Here is a 21,730-nt window from a genome sequence, read left to right as displayed (position 1 = left end):
AAATGTGCCTCCGACGACTGAGGACCCGGTCACGGCCGACCAGCTCAAGGCAATGCTGGCGGAGCTCCGCAAAGATCTGGCGGCAGATATGGCCTACTACAGGAAGCCCATTGAACGGGCCACAACGAAAATCACGCAGCAAGAGGCCTGCTCAAGCACCCACGACGCTAGACTCACCAAAGCAGAACAACAAATCACAGATCTAGTCCAATGGCAAACCACCACTACTGACAGATTGGACGCCATGGAGCACCAGAGGAGACGCTAGCGGTCAGTCGGTCGATCTAGCAGACTTACCCCACTACATCAGGCGTTTCCTTGGGGTCCTGCTCCCACCGAAACAGGTCAAATCCATGAGACTGGATGTGATATTCAGGCTGCCGAAGTCACCACGGGCACCGACGGGGGCGACAGCAGATCTCATACTGCACTTTCAAACTCTGGCCGACAAGACCTCACTTTTGAATGCAATGAGGGAAAAAAAAAACTGCTGTTCTAGGGGGCATCGCTAACCGTATTTCCAGAACTTACCCGGAATACCTTGACCTGGCGAAAAACCTCTGCAACCCCTATTGCACCACCTCCGATCCAGGGAAATTCCATACCGATAGAGCACTCCTCGAGCCATATTGTTCACCCACAACGGGACTCTGTACAAAGCGCAAGATAAACAAGGGCTCAAAACACACCTGCAATCAACAGGCATACTGCAAGCGGCAGCTAGACAGGGACTATCCCAGATAAATCCAGCTACCATCTGAGCATTTATCCCATGGAATTCCTCCAGAGCCCTCCTAACGGATCGCCCACTTGAGGAAGCGGAGGCCAACCAGTCCATGGGGACTCTCCTCTCCTTTCCATTCCACCATATATATACATACGCAGCCCTCCACAAAGTTAGAGACTAACCCAAGTCATGTTTACCAATTCCCCTTAGGTTCGCTCATATACCACTGCATTTTTTATTTATTTTTTTAGGTGTATGTACGCATCTCCTTTTTCTTTTAGGTTGAAATAACTCGCTACTCCCCTTTCACGAGTTATCTACTCCGAGCCACAACTGATTAGCCCAGAATGTATGCATGCGCCAGACGTTATGGAAACACTACAAACACCCACAAAGGGAGGCCAATACATACCACAAAGTCACACCACATAGCCTCACGAATACACAATGCCTTACCAACCCCCCCCAAGCCGACACACAGATGACCACGCTTAAACATACCCACACAGGCTGTCTGCACGGGGTAAAACCCTCTGGGGCAGACACATAGTCCACAGCACTGTACTCTCCTCATACCCACACAGGGCACAACTGATGTTACCACCATTGTTTCTTATAGAGTTAAATGCATTATAAAATGTGCAATGTTACTAAATGCCACGATTGTTCAAAGGGACTCTATAGTCAACATATAAAAGCAAGAAAGACAGGTCCCCCAGCCTTCCTTCTTGCTTTTATATGAACTTACATTTAATAAAAATAATTTTCGAGGTGTTTTTATATTAAAAACTTACCTCCATTCCAGCGCCGAGCTCCCAGCCATGCCGCGCCCCCTTTTTCGTCAAAATGACGAAATCGCGGGGCCCAATATGCTTCGCGCTGCACCAATCGCGTTCTTCATAGAGCGGCATTGACAGCCGCCCTATGAAGAAATTCAGTGCTATTCAGCGCTTTACCGCGCATGTGCGCGGAATGCGCGTTCGCGAGCTGAGCTGTCTGACTGACAGCTCAGCTCGCTTTCTAAAACTATCAATAAGGGGGGGGACCTACTGTTCCCCCCCCCTGGCCCCCACACCTGAGCGCTGGGTGGGGGCCCTAAAACTAAAAATAAGGGGGGGGGGACCTACTGTCCCCCCCCGGCCCCCACCCCTGAGCGGCGGGTGGGGGCCCTAAAATTAACAATAGGGGGGGCCCTTTAACTAAAAACCTGTTAGTTAAAATCTTCTGTTGGTTCTAAAATCTTCTTTCTTCAGCCCCAAAAAAGGCCAAATAAAAAGCCATAATAACAAAAAAAAAAAACCAGAGCGCAAAAAAATAATCCATCTTCACCCATGGAGGGCTCCGCGCAAACTGAGCTCCGCAGGGCGGGGGAAGGCTTATAAAGCCTTGCCCCGCCCTGCAATTAGGCTAAGAACACTCTGATTGGTGGGTTTAACCCAATCAGAGTGCTCTTTGTCATTTTACAAGCGTGGGAAAGTTCTTTGGAATTTTCCCACGCTTGTAAAATGACACAGAGCAATGTGATTGGATGGATTTCAAGCCAGTTGGCTAATGTAAATACTGTGCAACTTTCCATGCACAGAATAGCAATTATAGACGGAAAGTGGTCAGGTGATGCTCCCAGCCATTGAATGCCTGGCAGTACCAGCATCTGGCTTCAGCAGCTCTGCAGAAGGTGACTGTTGTAAATAGTGCTTCAAACCCTACCAGGAGCCCAGTGAGCCTCTGGTAAAAGGTGATATGGATCCAAATATTAATTTTTGTTATATTCAGAGGAAGCCCAAATTATTATAACAAGTGCACTTGGAGAAGCGTGAATTAGACACCAGACGCGTGTTGGTTATCAAAATAAGCCTCTGTCGTTTGTCAGCTTTGTTTTTATACATTAAAAAGTAAGTGCTTACGTGCAAATACTAATAGGACAGTAGTAGGAAGGGAGTGAGAGGGTAAAAGGAGTACAGATAAGACAATAGGGATGAACATCATGTACATATAACAAATAAGTTCCAAGAAAGAGAGAGAACAGAATGATTAGAGAAGAGACATCTCAGGTGGGGGCTCTCTGCTCCCGGAACTAGACATATATGGTCTTAAGTGTCGTTTTAAGCATCAAGCATTTCCTGAGTCCAAGTTAGCCAATTTTAATATAGGATATCATCATGACACCTATAAGCTTGAGTCTTGGAATAAAGATAAATTCTATCACAAAGGGCAAATCATTGCTAATGGGTTTGCCCCAATTAGCGGGGAACAGGGACAGGGTACTCCAGTCATCATACGTTTTTAAGTCCGTAATCTCCTTGGTTAATGTGAAACGTTTTAGATTAGATAGGACACAAAGCAAAACGTTGCTCTCCCTGACATCCAGAAAATATTTCCTCCTCAGACACATAATCAATGTAAATTCTGCCTCTCCTGGCTGATACACCCGCCTCCCCCCCCCCCCCCCCCCCTCGCACTCTCAGCCAATCTCCACCATCCGGGGTGGACAACATTGTCATTCTCCCATTGTATGTATGTGCCATTTATTTTTCCTTTTTTTTCTTTACAGAGAATAACGTCTGGTGAGAGTTTAGAAGGTTGCTTTCATGTTGTTAAGTTACTTAGCCGGAAACCTAGAAATTGGTCACATTGTGTGGAACTTGCAAGACTAAAGTTTGAAAAATATTTCAGTCATAAGGTTCGTATAAGCAATGTTATAATGCATGCTCATAATATGGGGACATTCTTACAAATTTTGGCATATTGTGTAGCCCTGTTACTCAACAGTCCAACACTGCATAACCCAGTCAGATTATATATGCAAAGTAACTAAGTCAGCATTTTCTTATATTTATAACTTTAACCATTTAAGGATTGCAGTCTGATCTCTAAAGACCCTACTTTAGTATGGATTGTCCTGCTTATTTTGCATTTGCAGCTCCAGACAGCACTGATAAATGAGTAGGACTTTCCTTTTTGATATAAGCGGTTTAAATTGAATTGTCTGCTTAAAGTTTGACGATGTATTTAAAAATATATTGCCAATTTTGCCAAAAAAGAAATGTATTGCCAAGTTTCCATTGGTGCATCTCATTCTAGTCAATGGGTAAAGATCATATCCCATAATTTCCTGTTCAGCTGTGGATTATGGGAGACGTAGCTTATCCCTAAAGATCAGTTCAAATCCTCACATAGTATCTGCACAGCCCAGTTCCCTGTCTAGTGAACCAGGCTGTGTTTTCGAAACGTGAACTGCACATGCTCTCAAGCTACAGTTCATCTATATCTGGGGAGGACAGAAAGCCTTCCTTATCGTCCATTTCAGTTTATAAAAGTGTAGATTTCGCTTCATCCGAAATGAGAATTTTTATAAAGTGACCAGGAGGGAACACTGTTATAAGCTAAAGAATGTTAGCAAACTAAACTAAAGTAAGTGTTTGAGCTTCGAAATGCAACTTGGATTGGAATTTATGCAACAATAATGAAGATGTCTGACAGCAAATTAGATAGAAAGAAAAACCACCTGCCCCGGGTAAAGCTGCTTTCATGTTATTTTCTGTTTTTCAAGTAAAAGTATTGTTAATTATGATATGAAATGCATTGTTTTTATAATTGCACATACATCAACATAAAGAAGTGTTTACAGTGGAATAAAAATGAAACATTTACAGCAAATTTGTAAAATTATCATAGACATGCATTGGGTACACAGAGAACCAGTAAACATTGTAGTTAGAGTGGAATTACTCCCTATTTAATGCATTATATAGAGGTAGACATAGAAACACAGAATGTGATGGCAGATAAGAACCATTCGGCCCATCTATTCTGCCCAATTTTCTAAATACTTTCATTAGTCCCTGGCCTTATCTTAGACAATGCATTAAAAAAAGTTAGTTACATTAATAAAAAGGATGTATACCTTTTAAAATACCTTGTTCAAGCAATGTTTAATGGTTCTTTAGCTACAAAAAGACTACTCTCTGTCTAACTGAAGAGATCTCCAATCGAGAGTCTCATATTCTGGCCATTCTTGTACATCATGGACAGAATTGACATTGGACAGCTGAAACGAAGCATCATGGCTGCCTATATGACCGCTCAGAGGGTCTGTTAGAGCTGCAAACATTTTAACAAATCTCTGCACTTCTAAGCCAATCTCAGAGCTGTAAGTAGGCACAATCATGCAAAGTTGATTGTGCTTAGGGTGACCAATTCAAGTGAACTGTCACTACTGATATTTTTGCACAATCCAGCAGTTACCTCAAAGTTTGGTATAGTTTGTGATTTTATGTTTGTAAACACAAAAGTAATGATAAATAAGCACTTTAAGATAAAAACCACTTGTTTTCTTACTGTTTAATTTTCACATGTGCTGCATTGTCATAGAAAAAATAGTTATTGGCATTTATGAAGTGCCAGCATATTTTGCAGCCCTGTACAATTATAGAAAGGGGATGTTTGACATACCAAAATTAACAGAGACAATAGGTAAAGAGAGCTCTGCTGTGACGAGTTCAGAATTCACTTGGTTTGCTGTGATGTGTCTGTTGAAGATATGTTTCCCTGTTTTGTTGCTCTAGGCTCAGCAGCTTCTACATTCGTTTCCTCTGGACACACGATTAAAAGATGGAAGTGAGTGCAATTTAACAGACCTTTAACTTTGTTGCTTAAACAGAATGAATCGTGTGCATTTAGATGCATAGGAGGGTGTTGTAATCCAGCTTCAATATCAGACTTATTAAAGTGTGAGGAACAAAGTCTAAGTTAAGTAGAGACTTTCCCCATACGTAATTGTTGGAAATTGGAATTAACAAAGCTCAGCAGTGAAGCCCGATGTCTTTCTGAGGACCATGTACCATAGCATGTGTCCTCCATACATTCTGCAAAACTTTTTTGGGGGGAGGTTTGGTTTATCTAGAATTTTAAAGAGCATGAATCCCTCCAACTACAGTAATGATGTCCTATCCAGTGCCCATATTCATGTCTGCAGGCAACCAAGGAGCACGGAAAGAGTTTTTTCCAGCTCCTCCACATTAGGAGAAAAGCTGAGGGATGCCGGAGGCGCAAATCTTCCAGGGCCCTTCTAGCATAATGTCCATTCCCAATAGCACCCTTACCAACATCTAATACCATCATGTTAACTTTTTAATCTTGCTCTGTGAGATGTGGGAGCAGCCATTCCAGTTACGTATTATGTTACAAATGTTTATCATGGATTTTGTTCAGAACTACTGGAATATGTAAAAGGTTTGTTTATTGTTTTTTCTGGTTCTTCTAAATCTTTATTATCAAGGAGCACTAAATCTGCAAGAAAGTTTATGGTTCCTTTGCACAATTGAGCACTTATTTGGAATCTCCCTGGATTAAAAAGCTGATGGATGCTTGCTTTTAGACTGAAGATAAAGGAACATGAACTGTTTTACATATGCAAAACAATTTCTCTGCACGGGACTCCTTGTGTGCATCAAAGTGAAACCTATAGGTGTCCTACAGTAACGTAAAGTGACTTACTGTATTTATTGATAGAAGAAATCCTAACTCTGCTCATTGTGAAAGAATGGGTCCATAAATCATGATTGTTAGATTGCTGATTATTTTTAGCCGATCTCTCCAGTCTTTTAATAGCCCATAAAAACATCCTCCCTATTATTCTTTTTAGTTTCATTAGTATTAGGAGAATCAGAGTGCCTGCAAATTAGAATGTGTTATTTATTCATTTATTTTAGTTGTGGGAGGGTCTTGATTATAGATTTTATTATATTTTTATGTGTTCATAATATTAATAATGTTTTACAGGCTTGTTTTGGCAATCACCAAAGAGGCCACCGACTCCTATAGTGTTTGATGCAAAAGATCCATTGTAAGTATATTTTTATTATAATTTGTATATTTATTTGTCAGATAAACATATTGATATGGTTGTCCTGAAATAAATTGGCATCACATGTGTAAGTCTTCCCCTATGTTATAAGGCTCCAGTCTCGAATATAAAAGTGTTGAACAGTTTTAAAAGTGGAGGAACCACTATGGAAACTAGAAGAAAAATTCTACTTCTAATTTTCATGGTGATTTGCTTCACATTTGGAAATTTGCCCCAACTTTTTGTTAGTGACTCTTCGATAACTTTTATCTCTCTGTTGGTATTATGCAAACATTAATGAGGGAATGCTGTTTTGCTCATAATTCAATATTCTTTCTTTTTTATTTTAACAGTTTAATCTTACATGCATAATTATTTTAGCACTTTTAGATTATCAGCTGGCGTTCTAAATTATTTATTGACATAATAATTACTTTTGGGAGATTTAGGGAGTGCTAGAAAGGTGTACATTACAAAAACTGAATACCTCTTAGAATGCACATGGTGTAATCCTGTGTAGAACAAAAACAAGTTCTGTATTTGAGGTTCCTGTTCTTTAAAAGTGATTAATAGAGTGTTTTGTTTTGTTTCCAGACATCTCAGCTTCATAATAAGTGCTGCAAAGCTGTTTGCTGAAGTGCATGCCATCTCTTTCATGGAAACGGTAAGTGTTGGCATAAAACCCACATACTTTTTATCTCTGGGATTAATGGAAAGGCGGCATCTAAAATCCCACATCAGCTGTGTAAATATATTATGGCGGTCCTAAGCTTTGTTACAAAACATAGAATTACATATACATACATGCATACATAAGACAATTACAGCACTTGAAGATCATAGTATACAAACAGTGTTCTATTTTAAATTAAATAATGGAATCTAGTATAAAGCATATTCTGCAATTAAAGACAATTAAAATTAGGAGGTAAAATGTAAAAACACAACAACTTGGGATACATTTTAATATACACAGAGAGGATGTGTCTGCTTCAGAATAGGTTGGTGGCAACGCTCTTTAACCCTGAGCTGGGCGGAGCGGTGACGTTAAGAGGCATCCACCACAGCACACCAGAATAAAAATATGCAAAATTCGAACCTAGCATTACGTTAAAGAAAATTCTGGCAACATAGTCCACTATTGAGAACACTTAAGAAAAATGAACATAAATCAAAGAACAGTAGCAAACTATGCCCTGTCTGTATGTCAGCTCATCTGTATCCAATGACAGATCGAGCAACAAAAGGGGTTATTGCAAAAACCTCCCATTATTGCAGAAATATCCCGTATTGTGACTTCATAGGCCCAAGGACTGCCGAAACAAAGCTGAATTAGCCAAGGGGGTATGTTTCAACATGTTGCTTGCCTTAGTGGCTTAAAGACAGTTAACTGGTCCCCTGCGATATGGAATATTGGCTTTTGAGTTTTCTCATGACAGGTTGATAGGATCGGCACCATTCCAGTGTCCACCGACACAGGTTTTGTTGAAACGTGAGGTTTCAGGACTCACATTGTACAGTGCCTCCATCACCAGTTTCTTTTCTATGAACGACGAGAAGTGGACCAGCACATCCCTGGGTACACCTGCCAGTAGACCTTGGCAGCTTTCAATAAACGTTGATTTAGCCTGTTGTTGAGGCAGGATAGTTAGCAAGCATTGAATGAAATGTGGTAATTTGCCATCTCCTCCATGCCCCTGTGCTTGAAATTTTTGTGCCTCCAATAATCATCTAGAGCATTTAGACAATTTGAAATTTTCTGCTGCAAGGCCTGGAATTGCATGCTCTTCAAACGCTTGAATCCTGGCCTTCACTGCAGTAATTTATTCTCACCACTGGTCTGAATTATAGAATGCTCTCGTATTCTTCATCAGATCCGGTACATGTAGCTGCTGGTGCAGAGAGACAGGGACAAGGGAACTATTTCCACCATAACATATTCAGTGAGCATAAATGGTTATGGTGACTGGAGTCTTCTCTTAAGCAGCACAGCAAGGGAGAAATGGATGGGTATAAGAGCACATTGGATTGGTTGCGCAGGGGCTTTTTACATCCCCTCAGAGTATAAATGAGAAAAAATGCTTGGTTTGTTTTTTCCTTTCATTTTTTTTTCATGTTAAAATTAAACTTATTCTGCTGGCTAATCTACCACTGTATGATTTGGAGTCAGATACCATCTAAGTTCCCAACCCACAAAGTGCTAAATGCTCTGTTTTTGGAGCAGAGGCCTTTAGTGAAGAATCCACAAATAACTACAGTTTGCAAATATTACGCTGGAATCGCCAAGCTGTGACTAATCATTGAAGGAAAATTCTGGCATTAAATTGCTAAAATAAAAAAATAAAAAAAGCATACTCTTTCTGTGTTTATTTTACCACAATGTAGTAAGAGAAGCATTAATATTTTTTCTCCAGCAGTTGTTTACAAACTGATTAAATCAAGTATTACAATATTGTAGTTTAAAAAGATTTTTGAGTTGTATACATGCCACGTAATTACAGGCAGTCTAAATAGCAATACTTTTGAACTTTCCCTTCCAAAAACTTTCCCTTCTTTATTGATGTTGACACAGCTTAGTGCAAATAGCGAAAGCAAACAAACAGAGCAGGCATGTGCATAGACACAACAATGTACTTTTATATTTAAAATGTGATAACAACATACGCGAGGACGTCCTATGGTGCGGTCGGTGCCGTTGGCTCTGTCGGCGTGATGACGGAAGAGGAGGGGCGGCCCGCCATGTAATGGTGCGCGGAGAGAGAGAGACGGCCTCGAGGTTCACTACTTACCTGCTAACAGTTTGGCTGAACAACCCTGCTGGTCCGTCCACCTGAACTTCGACAGACCTTGGACAGACTCTGGGCAAGTCCGGGCACCAGCCAGCTTACGCCCAAACAATCTATCCATTTGTATTTTTTGTGTCCATGTGCTTTTTTTTTTTTTTTTTTCCTCATTTGTTCGTGGCGCTTGCCATTGCTGTTGAGTCGGACAGGAGGTTCCCGGGACTGCAGTGGCGCTGAAGTCGATCTGAGGCAGGCAGACCTCCAGTAAATCCTGAATTTGTGGCAGTTAGCATGCTAGCTAAGCCGAAAGTGCGTCCTGACAGCCAGAGTCCCAGTGTTTCATCTACTCCAGTGTGGTAATATATATCAGCTGCTGTGTGGTGTGTGAAGACTCATATTTGCAGCTCATCCTGCTTTTGCATGGTAAAATAGCCTGAAGCCTCTAATAATGTCTTTTTCTGTCACAGTATGCTACAGTCTGAACAATTAGAAGGAAAAAAAAAACAAAAAAAAGAGGCTATAACTTACTGCTTAATGTCTTCCCAAGTTTGGGGGGTATAATCTGTCTTGAATGCACAGTATGCTTAAATCCTGATATATACAAGTCCAGAGCACTATAATTGCACCTCGGGAGCACTATAGTGTATTTAGATATTTTCTTTATTGATCTGCTGCATCCTCAGGACGCTTAAATATATCAAGTGGTAATATATCTGTTAAATTCAGCCCACCCAATATCTGAGCAACTGTATTTCATTCTGTACTTTATGTGACTCTTGATTATGGCTGCCAAAAAGACACACGATTCAAAATCCTCCTTGAGGAAGGAGAAAAAAGATACATCTCAGGACAAATCTTTATCAACTTATTTCTCTCCCCAACATAAAAACTCTAAACAGAAGATGAACGACACTGATGCCAGCTTAGAATGCTTTGACTCAGAGGCCAATAAGGAGCCTTTAACAATTACTTTTTTTTGTTCTTCCCTAAAGGACAATCTGCAACAGATTAAAATGGAGCTTGCTACAACAGCCACAGAAATAAAATCAGAAATTAAACAAGAAATAAATGTACTTGCTGCAAAAATAGACAAATTCGAGGATCAAATTAAAGAGCTGGAATTCACTGTAAAAATCTAGCAGAAGACTGCCAAATGGCCAATCATAAGATTTCAGACCTGGAGTCTAAATTGAACGGTATCGAAGACCGGTCTAGACGCAAAAATCTGCGTTTTAGAAATATAGCAGAAAAGGGAAGACCAGAAGATGTAAGACAAACCTTGATGGAATATTTTTCTGCGCTGGGTGTGGAGTGTAATTCCCACAATCACTTAATAGAAAGGTGCCATAGACTTTTCAAACCTCAATCTATTCAGAACGATGCTCCGCGAGATATCATTGCATGTTTCAATACAGACGACTATAAAGAAAAAGTTTGGAAAGCCGTAAGAGAGAATCAGCTAACCTCGGGCTGTTTTCAAAATGTAAAAGTATTCCAGGACTTATCCTTCGAGACGAGAACAAAAAGGAAAATCTTTAATCCAGCAATCCAAGTTCTTAGACGCCATGATATAAAATACAGGTGGCTCTACCCGCCCAAAATAAGCTTGTCATTTGAAGGGAAAAGAGAGGTATTTGAGTCAAATACTAAATTGCTGGACTGGCTGAAAGGGAACAAATTGACTTTGTAAATAGCTGATTCAGGGGCCAGGGCTAGATTCTGATACTAGAAGGAAAGAAAGGGAAAGATAACAATTCTTTTTTTTTTTTTTTTTTTTTTTTTTTTTGCGTTTCTGGTGTAAAGGATATATTGGTGGTTTCTGGGTGTGATAACGGTAATATATCAGAAATAACCTCCCTACAATTGGTAGGTGAGCAACCAATTTTGACCTTACAAGTGTTAAGTAGCAAAGATTTTTTCACCTTGTGAGGAGTTTATTGAAAGGACTCCTATTGAAAGGGCGACTGTAAATAATAGCCTGCACTATGGGTTTTGAACACTAAGGCGATGGTAAATAATTTGACAATAATTTGACAAAAACGTGTGTGTAAGTAAATAATTGTTGTATCACATTTTAATTTAATTTAGAACGATACTATTTCACAGTAAGGTTTGATTTAAATTCGGGAGTAACACAAACACACTGATATACACGGATACAATGATACAATATAATATAACACAGAGATATAGTATTGAGAAATAAGATAGACCTCATTGAGGTACATTGATAAAATATAACTCTACACAGGGATATAATATTCTGTAATTGGGATAGGATACATACACTAATTGATAATTTTTGAAATAGTTGCTTGTACAGTTTTATATTACATAAGTGGTTACTACATATACATACACTATGTAGGTCAATATTCTGTAGACCAATAGGGAGGGGTATACTTAGACACACACTGAAATAACGATATAACACAATAAAACACAGTACATATATATTTCGATAGATGATATGATTTGTCAGACTCGTGAGGCTAACTGACATTTTTTGTCGATTATCAACAAAATAGATGCTATACAATAGTCTCATTAATAGAATAACTTGAGAAAGTGGATCTGGTTTAAATTTTGTACATATGACGATATATGTCCTCAAGAGGAGAAAGAGAAAAAAAAAGGGCAAGGATTTATGTTTGTTTTTTTTTTTGTTTTTTCTCTCTCTTTGGGGGGAAATTATGGTTTGGATTTATAATGCCAATAGACATGTGTTCCTAGCAATGTTTAATATATAATTTACATAAATGGTTCATAAAGGATTATCCTAAGCAAGTGATAAATGTAGGCATCAAAGAATGTATAAAAAATGTATAATTATATAATTTTTTTTTTATTATTTTTTTTTTTATTTTTTTTTTCCTCTCTTTTCTTCAGGTATAGTGGTTTCTATACCTATCAGGTATAGTGGTTTCCTCTAAGGCGTTTTTTTCTGGGCCCTTTGGTGGGCTCGCCCCTCTTGGTGTAGTGATACTACATTGTTGCCGTTGATTTCTAATACTACCTGAAATCTACGGTTAAAATAGAGTAGAAAGAACCACCTTCTCTCTAATCTAGCTGTATGCTCGATGACCATGTTGGATCTTTTCCGATCCAATTTTAATGTGATAGTGTTTTCTGTAGTCTGTCTTTTGGTTGGTTTTTCTTCTTTTTATGTTTTTGTGTGTTTTTCCGCGCTCAGAGCATATGAATTCATTGACAAATGTATGGCAAGAAAGGATAATAGGGGGGCGGAGCCTGACAGGCAAGAGGAGCAGACGTGGGGGTCCTGAGCTCCCGCTAAACAAGCGACAAACGCGGTTTTAACCACAAAAAAAACAGAAATCAAACCCACTGACGGGCGGTGCACGACCCAGAGGGACCGCTGAGACAAACCACAAGACCCTAATCTGCGGGAGACCGGAGAGACGCCAGAGCGGCCTACCAAACCGGAGCGGAGGAGAGGCGGACGACCTCCCTGCTTCCCGGTAACACACGAGACCACGCACGCTTCTACCCCCCCCCCCCTTGGACCGGTGGGGGTTATCCCGGTCCCCACTCGACTGTCCCACGCAAACATCTCTACAAGCGAACCTCGCACGGGGCACAACCAAGCGAAGAGACCCGACCCAAAATGGCGACTGCCACATGGCCAGCCGAGTCGGCAAATGAACGGCGTGAACCAGCCCTGTGCTCTGTGGACCGCATGCTGCAGAGACTAAACGAGCACTTCCACCAGCTATGGGTCAAACTGGAGACCCACATAATCTATACGGTGCCTGATCCCCGAGATGGAGGACGGGGTGGCAAGAAACGGAGGGTGAAGAGGACCCCCTCGGGCCTAACGCACCCAGACAAGCCTACACCTCACACTGCTGGCCCACCTGGGCCGAGGGCCAAGAAGGGCATGACCCGAAGGCATCACCCATATGGACGGAGGGGAGGCCACCACAGAAGGCAGCAGACCATCTACTCCCCCCGTTACTCCCGCTATGGGATGGACCCGGCCCACAGAAGTACCTGGGTACATGGAGTAAAGATGCCGGCCTTCATCCCGGCCCGGGGCTGGAGGGAGGACGCACCTCACCCACGTCAAACAGCCGCCTATATACCCACCTCCGCGGCAAGAGCGACCAGTCAGGCACAAGGACCAGAGCGATCCGTACAGATCAAGCACCCACCTCCCAACGAACGGTGGACAAGCAGCTATAACACAGTCTTCCCGGCGCACACTGGAGAAGGGGGCTACGTGGTATACCACATCAATCCGGAAGCAGACCCTCATGATCTGAGCAAATGGCGGTGCAACAACCGGGAAGATGCCGAGCCGTGCCACTGCACAACCTACCCACAGTCACATCCCAGAGGCATCGGCTGAGATCAGTGGCCATTCCGGCACCAACATTCAGTCTGTTTTCCCGTACAGGACTTACTTAGCTGGACACTCAGAAACGCAACCGCACCTACCCACGTAACTAACCATAGCACACTTTACTACCTATGCAGCCTTTGATTCAGCGTTATAGTCTCTATTTTGCCTAACCTATATGATTTTGTTTTATATGTACCAACGCTAAAATATGGCCAAGCTGGTCTAGAAACCTGGCTATCAATGTGTAACTCATTACCAAATTTGTGTGATTTACTCATGTGTCTCACAACTAAAGTGCCAGGCCGAGTACCCAGCTTAACGTCTAGCATAATTACCCATCCACTGACATACCCAGCATAAGCGTGTTCCACTAACTTAACAGTGTGCAGTACTAGCCAGTTATATTTTGCTAGCAGGATGTATTTTTATTTTTATTTTAGTAGTTAATAAGCATGGAAGATCCAGCCTGCTCCAGTTATTTGTTAGCAATGTTTTTCCTAGTGATTCCCCTTTTATTACTAACTCACGCAAACAAAAGATGTGCCTTAGCTAATTATACTGTTAGCACTAGCACCTCCACATGTCAGCCTGTTAACCTGCATCAGGGCCTAGTTTAACCATTGTTGAAACTACTTTATAACAAAAATGTGCAATGTTCAGAAACGCCAAACAATTGTCTTTAAATGTTGACCTCAAAACTGGCAATAGCTGTTGTGGCATTGCTTGCTTCTTTGTATTACTCGTGCACGACAAAATAAAGAATTTAAAAAAAAAAAAAAAAAAAGAAAGGATAATAGTACTCCTATCTGGGGTTACTGGGGGTTTAAATATAAATATACCCGACTAATTTTCTGATAGTCACAGATGTTAAAATTATTATCTTTAAATGTTCAAGGTTTAAACACTAATAAAAAAAGGAGTAGATTATATGATACTCTTGGTGAACATAACATTCAAGTGGCATTCTTACAGGAAACTCATTGGTTGCAAGATCTTTAATAGTTGCAGTCGTCTTTAATAGTAATATTGAATTGGTAATCGAATATATTGAATTAGACCCAGAAGCTAGATATATAATTATTGTATGCGTAATGGATAAAAAGACCTATACCTTAGTAAATGTTTATTTACCGAATGTCGACCCTATGACAAAATTCTTATCAATAATGGACAGAGTGGACAAAGTATCTAAGGGGTATTTAATTATAGCGGGCGATTTTAATTGTGTGGGAGACCCCAAAATGGATAAGACCTATATCTCTGCTACTACAAATGATAAAAGAACTGTCAAACAATCTAAGAAACTAAACAATATCTGTAAACAATATAACCTTCACGACATATGGAGATTATTACATCCAACCGATAAAGACTATTCCCATCAATCGTGCGTGCATGGTTCATACGCTCGTATTGATTTTTGTTTATTAGAGGCTAAAGCGATACCCTTATGCAACTCAATTGAAATCAAAGAGAGTCTATGGTCCGACCATAGCCTTATTTTAATAGACTTTGGTAATAAATCTCCAAGGGCGTACAATACTTGGAGACTGAATGACGCTCTCATAAATGACCCGAAGAATAAGGAAGAATTAACCCAATTATTAAAATTTTTTTGGTTAGAAAATAGTCCCGCTGATACTTCGCCGGCAAACAATTGGTGTACACACAAATCAGTTATGCGTGGCTACCTAATTAAATTAGCCCATATAATGAGGTCTATAAATGGGAAGACCCTAACCGATTTGTATATTGAGTTCTATAATTTATCTAAATTAAATAAACAAAATCCATCTGCAGAAATAAAAACTAAGTTAAATGTGTTACAAAAACAAATTAATTTCAAAGTGGAACAAAAAATTCAATTAAATATTCATAAACTAAGACTAAAAAATTACTATACTGGTAATAGAGCCAATAAGAACTTCTCTAAAAGACTTCTAAATCATTATGCAAAAAACAGGGTGGAACAATTGATTGATGGTCAAAAGATCTATTCGACACCTGCTGCAATAGGGGACAGATTCAATCAATTTTATGAAGATCTGTATAATCTTAAACTGTCGCCTAATTTAAAAGATATTCAAAACTATCTAGCCGATATCCAGATCCCAAAAGTCACACCTCAGGATCTACTAACCTTAAATAGGATCATCTCGGTTGATGAAGTTAAATCTCAAATTAATAGACTTCCTACTAATAAAACTCCGGGCCCTGACGGCTTCACGAATATATATTATAAACAAATGCAGTCCCTATTAATTAATCCTTTAACAGATATGTTTAATCAAATAGCTTTAAATAAATCTTTCCCAACTGAATTACTACAGGCCAATATTATTCCGATATTGAAACCTGATAAAACCAGCCATAACCCTAGTAACTATAGACCTATAGCCTTGATTAACGTGGACATGAAGATCTATGCGGCCATTATCGCTGATAGAATTAAGACTATTGTCGCGACGCTGATCCATCCAGATCAGATAGGGTTTGTGCCGGGTAGGCAAGCGTCCAATAACATTAGGAGAATAATTGATACTTTGGACTGGGCTAATAGAAATAGGAAGCCCTTCCTGGCCCTGTCATTAGATGCTGAAAAAGCTTTCGACAGGGTCGGGTGGGGCTACCTCAGCGAACTTCTTATTGCTTTTGGGTTCACTGGCTGGATACATGACGCCATTATGGCCCTATATTCCTCCCCCACTGCTAGAACGGTGGGTCCAAATATTACAGCAGGGTGGTTTGCACTCAAAAATGGTACACGACAAGGTTGTCCTCTTTCCCCCCTGCTGTATATATTGTCTATTGAGCCTTTGGCAATCAATATTAGGAATAATCCCCTAATCCAAGGTGTCCAAACGAACTTGATGGATATCACTATACGCGGACGACGCGTTACTTACTCTTACATCTCCAGAGTCCTCTTTAAAAGCTCTAATGATTGAAATTAAAAGGTACTCCAATATTTCGAACTTTAAATTAAATATAACTAAAACCACAGTAATGTTTTTGAACTTGAACAAAGATCTGGTAAATACCTTAACCCACTCCTATAAATTTATATGGACAGACTCAGAATTAAACTATCTAGGACTATTTATAACCGCCAATGTGACAGGCATAATGGAGAGGAATACAATGTTTTTCATGAGAAATATGAATCTCAAACTTAAAAGATGGAAAAATTTAGAAACCTCCTGGCAAGGTAAAATAAATATTATTAATTCGTATATTTTGCCTAAATGGCTATATATGTTCTCTATGATTCCACTCAAAGTCCCGGGGCCTTGGTTGGCTATGATCCAATCCAGCTTCAATAATTTTATCTGGAATAATAAAAAACCCAGAATTGCTCAAAAGATCTTAACTAAAAAACTGTCCAATGGTGGATTAAATTACCCTAGTATTACTTAGTTATTATGCAAATATTATTAGACATATCTATCTCCTTCAGGACCCTGTGCAGGTCCCTGAACCATGGTATATTTTAGAGTCTGAAATGGCTCAAACAGACACATTGCAACTTTCGATGTGGACAGTCACAAACAATTCTTTAATCAACACGTTTAAGAATTCCACGATATTATTTCAAATTTTGGAAGAGTGGATAACAATTAAGAAAAAATTAGGCCTAATTAATAAGATACCCAAGACATGTACACTAGATATACTGCAAATCCTTATAAAAGATTTTTCTCTAAAGAACTGGGCTAATGCAGATAAAATTAAGTTATTACAAATTATGCAAGGCGACAATATTTTGTCATTTCAGACCTTAATTGATATTTTTCATATTCCATCTAGAGAAATTTTCACTTATTTGCGGATAAAAAACTTTATACACAAAAACGTGCTCAAATCGACTTCTATTTTTGCTAAAAACCTGGAAGTAATGTTTAAAGGGACACTATAGTCACCTGAACAACTTCAGCTTAATGAGGTTGTTTAGGTGAGTGCTACAGCTACCCGGAGCCTTTTTCTTGTAAGCACTGTATTTTCTGAGAAAATGCAGTGTTTACATTGGAAGCTTGGAACACCTCTTGTTGCAGTCAATCAGACGGCCACCAGAGGGACTTCCGAGTTCAGAGGCCCTAAAAAGGCCTCTCGTCCGATGCATTCTGGGTGAATGCATCAGACGGGCTATCAGCACACAAAGCACTGTGAACGCGCTTTGTGTGCTGACAGCCTGTCAGCACTGCTGTGGGCGTGGCTTCAGCTGACAGCTGAAGCCCGAACCCACAGGGATGCTGTCTGGCCACAATAGTGGTTGAAGGGAGGGGGGGGACGGACCTACTCTCCTCCCCCCCCCCCCCCCCCGGCCCCCACCCCTGAGCGGTGAGTGGGGGCCCTAAAAATAAGGGTGGCACATACTGCCCCCCCGGCCCCCACCCCTGTGCGGCGGGTGGGGGCACTAAAATTATCAATAAGGGGGGACCTATTGTCCCCCCCCGGCCCCCACCCCTGTGCGGTGGGTGGGGGCCTTAAAATAAAAAATAAGGGGGGGACATACTGCCCCCCCCCCGGCCCCCACCCCCACCCCTGTGCGGCGGGTGGGGGCCCTAAAATTCACAATAAGGGGGGGGCCTACTGCCCCCCCCCCGGCCCCCACCCCTGAGCGGTGGGTGGGGGCCCTAAAATTCACAATAAGGGGGGGGACCTACTGCCCCCCCCCGGCCCCCACCCCTGAGCGGTGGGTGGGGGCCCTAAAATTCACAATAGGGGGGGGACCTACTGTCCCCCCCCGGCCCCCACCCCTGTGCGGCGGGTGGGGGCCCTAAAATTCACAATAAGGGGGGGGACCTACTGCCCCCCCCCGGCCCCCACCCCTGAGCGGTGGGTGGGGGCCCTAAAATTATCAATAGGGGGGGACCTATTGTCCCCCCCGGCCCCCACCCCTGAGCGGTGGGTGGGGGCCCTAAATACAAAGGGGGTGGGGACCCTAGTTAACCCTCTCCCCCCCCCCCCCAAAAAAAAAAAAAACTTATCTCCCTACCTACCCCCTCACCCTAAAAATAATGAGGGGGGACCCTTTAACTAAAAACCTGTAAAGAAAAAAAAAAAAAGATAAAAACAACTTACCATTCGATGTTTTCTTTCTTCTAAAATCTTCTTTCTTCAGCCCCAAAAAAGGCCAAATAAAAATCCATAATAACCGACGCAATAAAAAAAAAAAAAAAAAAAAAAAAAAAAAAACCCGAGCGCAAAAAAAATAATCCATCTTCACCCATGGAGGGCTCCGCGCAGACTGAGCTCCGCAGGGCGGGGGAAGGCTTATAAAGCCTTGCCCCGCCCTGCAATTAGGCTAAGAACACTCTGATTGGTGGGTTTAAGCCAATCAGAGTGCTCTTTGTCATTTTACAAGCGTGGGAAAGTTCTTTGGAATTTTCCCACGCTTGTAAAATGACACAGAGCAATGTGATTGGATGGCTTGAAATCCATCCAATCACAGTGCTCTTTGTCATTTTACAAGCGTGGGAAAGTTCTTTGGAATTTTCCCACGCTTGTAAAATGACACAGAGCACTGTGATTGGATGGATTTCAAGCCATCCAATCACATTGCTCTGTGTCATTTTACAAGCGTGGGAAAATTCCAAAGAACTTTCCCACGCTTGTAAAATGACACAGAGCACGGTGATTGGATGGCTTGAAATCCATCCAATCACAGTGCTCTTTGTCATTTTACAAGCGTGGGAAAATTCCAAAGAACTTTCCCACGCTTGTAAAATGACACAGAGCACTGTGATTGGATGGCTTGAAATCCATCCAATCACAGTGCTCTGTGTCATTTTACAAGCGTGGGAAAATTCCAAAGAACTTTCCCACGCTTGTAAAATGACAAAGAGCACTCTGATTGGCTTAAACCCACCAATCAGAGTGTTCTTAGCCTAATTGCAGGGCGGGGCAAGGCTTTATAAGCCTTCCCCCGCCCTGCGGAGCTCAGTCTGCGCGGAGCCCTCCTTGGGTGAAGATGGATTATTTTTTTTTGCGCTCGGTTTTTTTTTTTTTTTTTTTAATTGCGTCGGTTATTATGGATTTTTATTTGGCCTTTTTGGGGGCTGAAGAAAGAAGATTTTAGAAGAAAGAAAACATCGAATGGTAAGTTGATTTTATCTCATTTTTTTACAGGTTTTTAGTTAATGGTCCCCCCTCATTATTTTTAGGGTGAGGGGGGTAGGTAGGGAGATATTTTTTTTTGGGGGGGGGAGGGTTAACTAGGGTCCCCCCCCCCCTTTGTATTTAGGGCCCCCACCCACCGCTCAGGGGTGGGGGCCGGGGGGGGGACAATAGGTCCCCCCCCCTTATTGATAATTTTAGGGCCCCCACCCGCCGCTCAGGGGTGGGGGCCGGGGGGGGGGGACAGTAGGTCCCCCCCCCTTATTGATAATTTTAGGGCCCCCACCCGCCGCTCAGGGGTGGGGGCCGGGGGGGGGGACAGTAGGTCCCCCCCCCTTATTGATAATTTTAGGGCCCCCACCCGCCGCTCAGGGGTGGGGGCCGGGGGGGGGGCAGTAGGTCCCCCCCCTCATTGATAATTGTAGGGCCCCCACCCGCCGCTCAGGGGTGGGGGCCGGGGGGGGACAGTAGGTCCCCCCCTCATTGATAATTTTAGGGCCCCCACCCGCCGCACAGGGGTGGGGGCCGGGGGGGGACAGTAGGTCCCCCCCTCATTGATAATTCTAGGGCCCCCACCCGCCGCACAGGGGTGGGGGCCGGGGGGGGGACAGTAGGTCCCCCCCCTCATTGATAATTTTAGGGCCCCCACCCGCCGCACAGGGGTGGGGGCCGGGGGGGGGACAGTAGGTCCCCCCCTCATTGATAATTTTAGGGCCCCCACCCGCCGCACAGGGGTGGGGGCCGGGGGGGGGGACAGTAGGTCCCCCCCCCTCATTGATAATTTTAGGGCCCCCACCCGCCGCACAGGGCGGGTGGGGGCCCTAAATTATTATTGATAATTTTAGAAAGCGAGCTGAGCTGTCAGTCAGACAGCTCAGCTCGCGAACGCGCATTCCGCGCACATGCGCGGTAAAGCGCTCAGGTTCTTCATAGGGCGGCATTCAATGCCGCTCTATGAAGAACGCGATTGGTCCAGCGCGAAGCCGTCCCATTGGGCCCCGCGATTTCGTCATTTTGACGAAAAAGGGGGCGCGGCCTAGCGGGGAGCTCGGCGCTGGAACGGAGGTAAGTTTTTAATATAAAAACACCGATTTTTTTTTTTTTAATGAATGAAAGTTCATATAAAAGCAAGAAGGAAGGCTGGGGGACCTGTCTTTCTTGCTTTTATATGGTGACTATAGAGTCCCTTTAAGTCTCAATCTATTAAAAAGAGCATGTCTGTTGCCTCATCAATGTTGGAACCCCTTAAGGAGTCGCCTTATAGTTTGATTAAGACGTGGGAATTAGATTTGAAATTGCAAATTTCGTTAGATGACTGGAACTCCTCTTTAACCTGGGTGAATAAACATATCCATTGCCTGAATCTGTCAGAATGCCACTTCAAAGTCCTCTATAGATGGTATTATACTCCTGTTAGATTAGCTAAAATGTTTCACTCTGCCGATCCAACTTGTTGGAGATGTGGAAGTCATCTAGGCACCTACATACATATTTGGTGGTCATGTCCAGTTGTTAAAGCTCTTTGGTCCTGGGCCTTTAATATTTTTGCATCTATGACTGTAGATAGAATTCCGGAGAATGCTGCTTCGGCTCTTTTACATCTGAATTTGCCTTTTGATTCTCAAAAAGAGATCTGTTTTGCCATTCATTGTTTAGTCGCTGCTAAAATTATTATTGCGAGAAATTGGAAAATATCCAAGTCGTTTAATAAACGACTACTGATAGAACAAGTAAGATACCAAATATCAATGGAACATGAGATGATCAATAATTCGACTTTTACTTCTAGGAAAAATAATTGGTATTGTGAATGGTTAGATAAATACAGCTTACTATTTGGATAACTATCCTATAGATGGTTATCTCCCAATCTAATTTATACGAGACATATAGAC

At 42.0% G+C, this 21,730-nt stretch overlaps 1 protein-coding gene across 1 annotated transcript in view; it reads left to right on the top strand.

Annotated features, from left to right (window-relative positions):
- UBA6 (ubiquitin like modifier activating enzyme 6) overlaps nucleotides 1-21,730 on the top strand; it is an 84,941-nt gene that overhangs the window by 42,492 nt on the left and 20,719 nt on the right. The window contains exons 23-26 of the mRNA XM_063458737.1: nucleotides 3,279-3,407; nucleotides 5,293-5,344; nucleotides 6,509-6,572; nucleotides 7,167-7,236. Coding sequence (XP_063314807.1) covers nucleotides 3,279-3,407; nucleotides 5,293-5,344; nucleotides 6,509-6,572; nucleotides 7,167-7,236 — 315 coding nt within the window. The remainder of the gene's footprint in view (nucleotides 1-3,278; nucleotides 3,408-5,292; nucleotides 5,345-6,508; nucleotides 6,573-7,166; nucleotides 7,237-21,730) is intronic.

The sequence above is a fragment of the Pelobates fuscus genome, chromosome 6 (assembly GCF_036172605.1).
Source record: "Pelobates fuscus isolate aPelFus1 chromosome 6, aPelFus1.pri, whole genome shotgun sequence".
In the NCBI taxonomy this organism is placed as follows: domain Eukaryota; kingdom Metazoa; phylum Chordata; class Amphibia; order Anura; family Pelobatidae; genus Pelobates; species Pelobates fuscus.
This window is presented reverse-complemented; position numbering and strand designations above follow the sequence as displayed.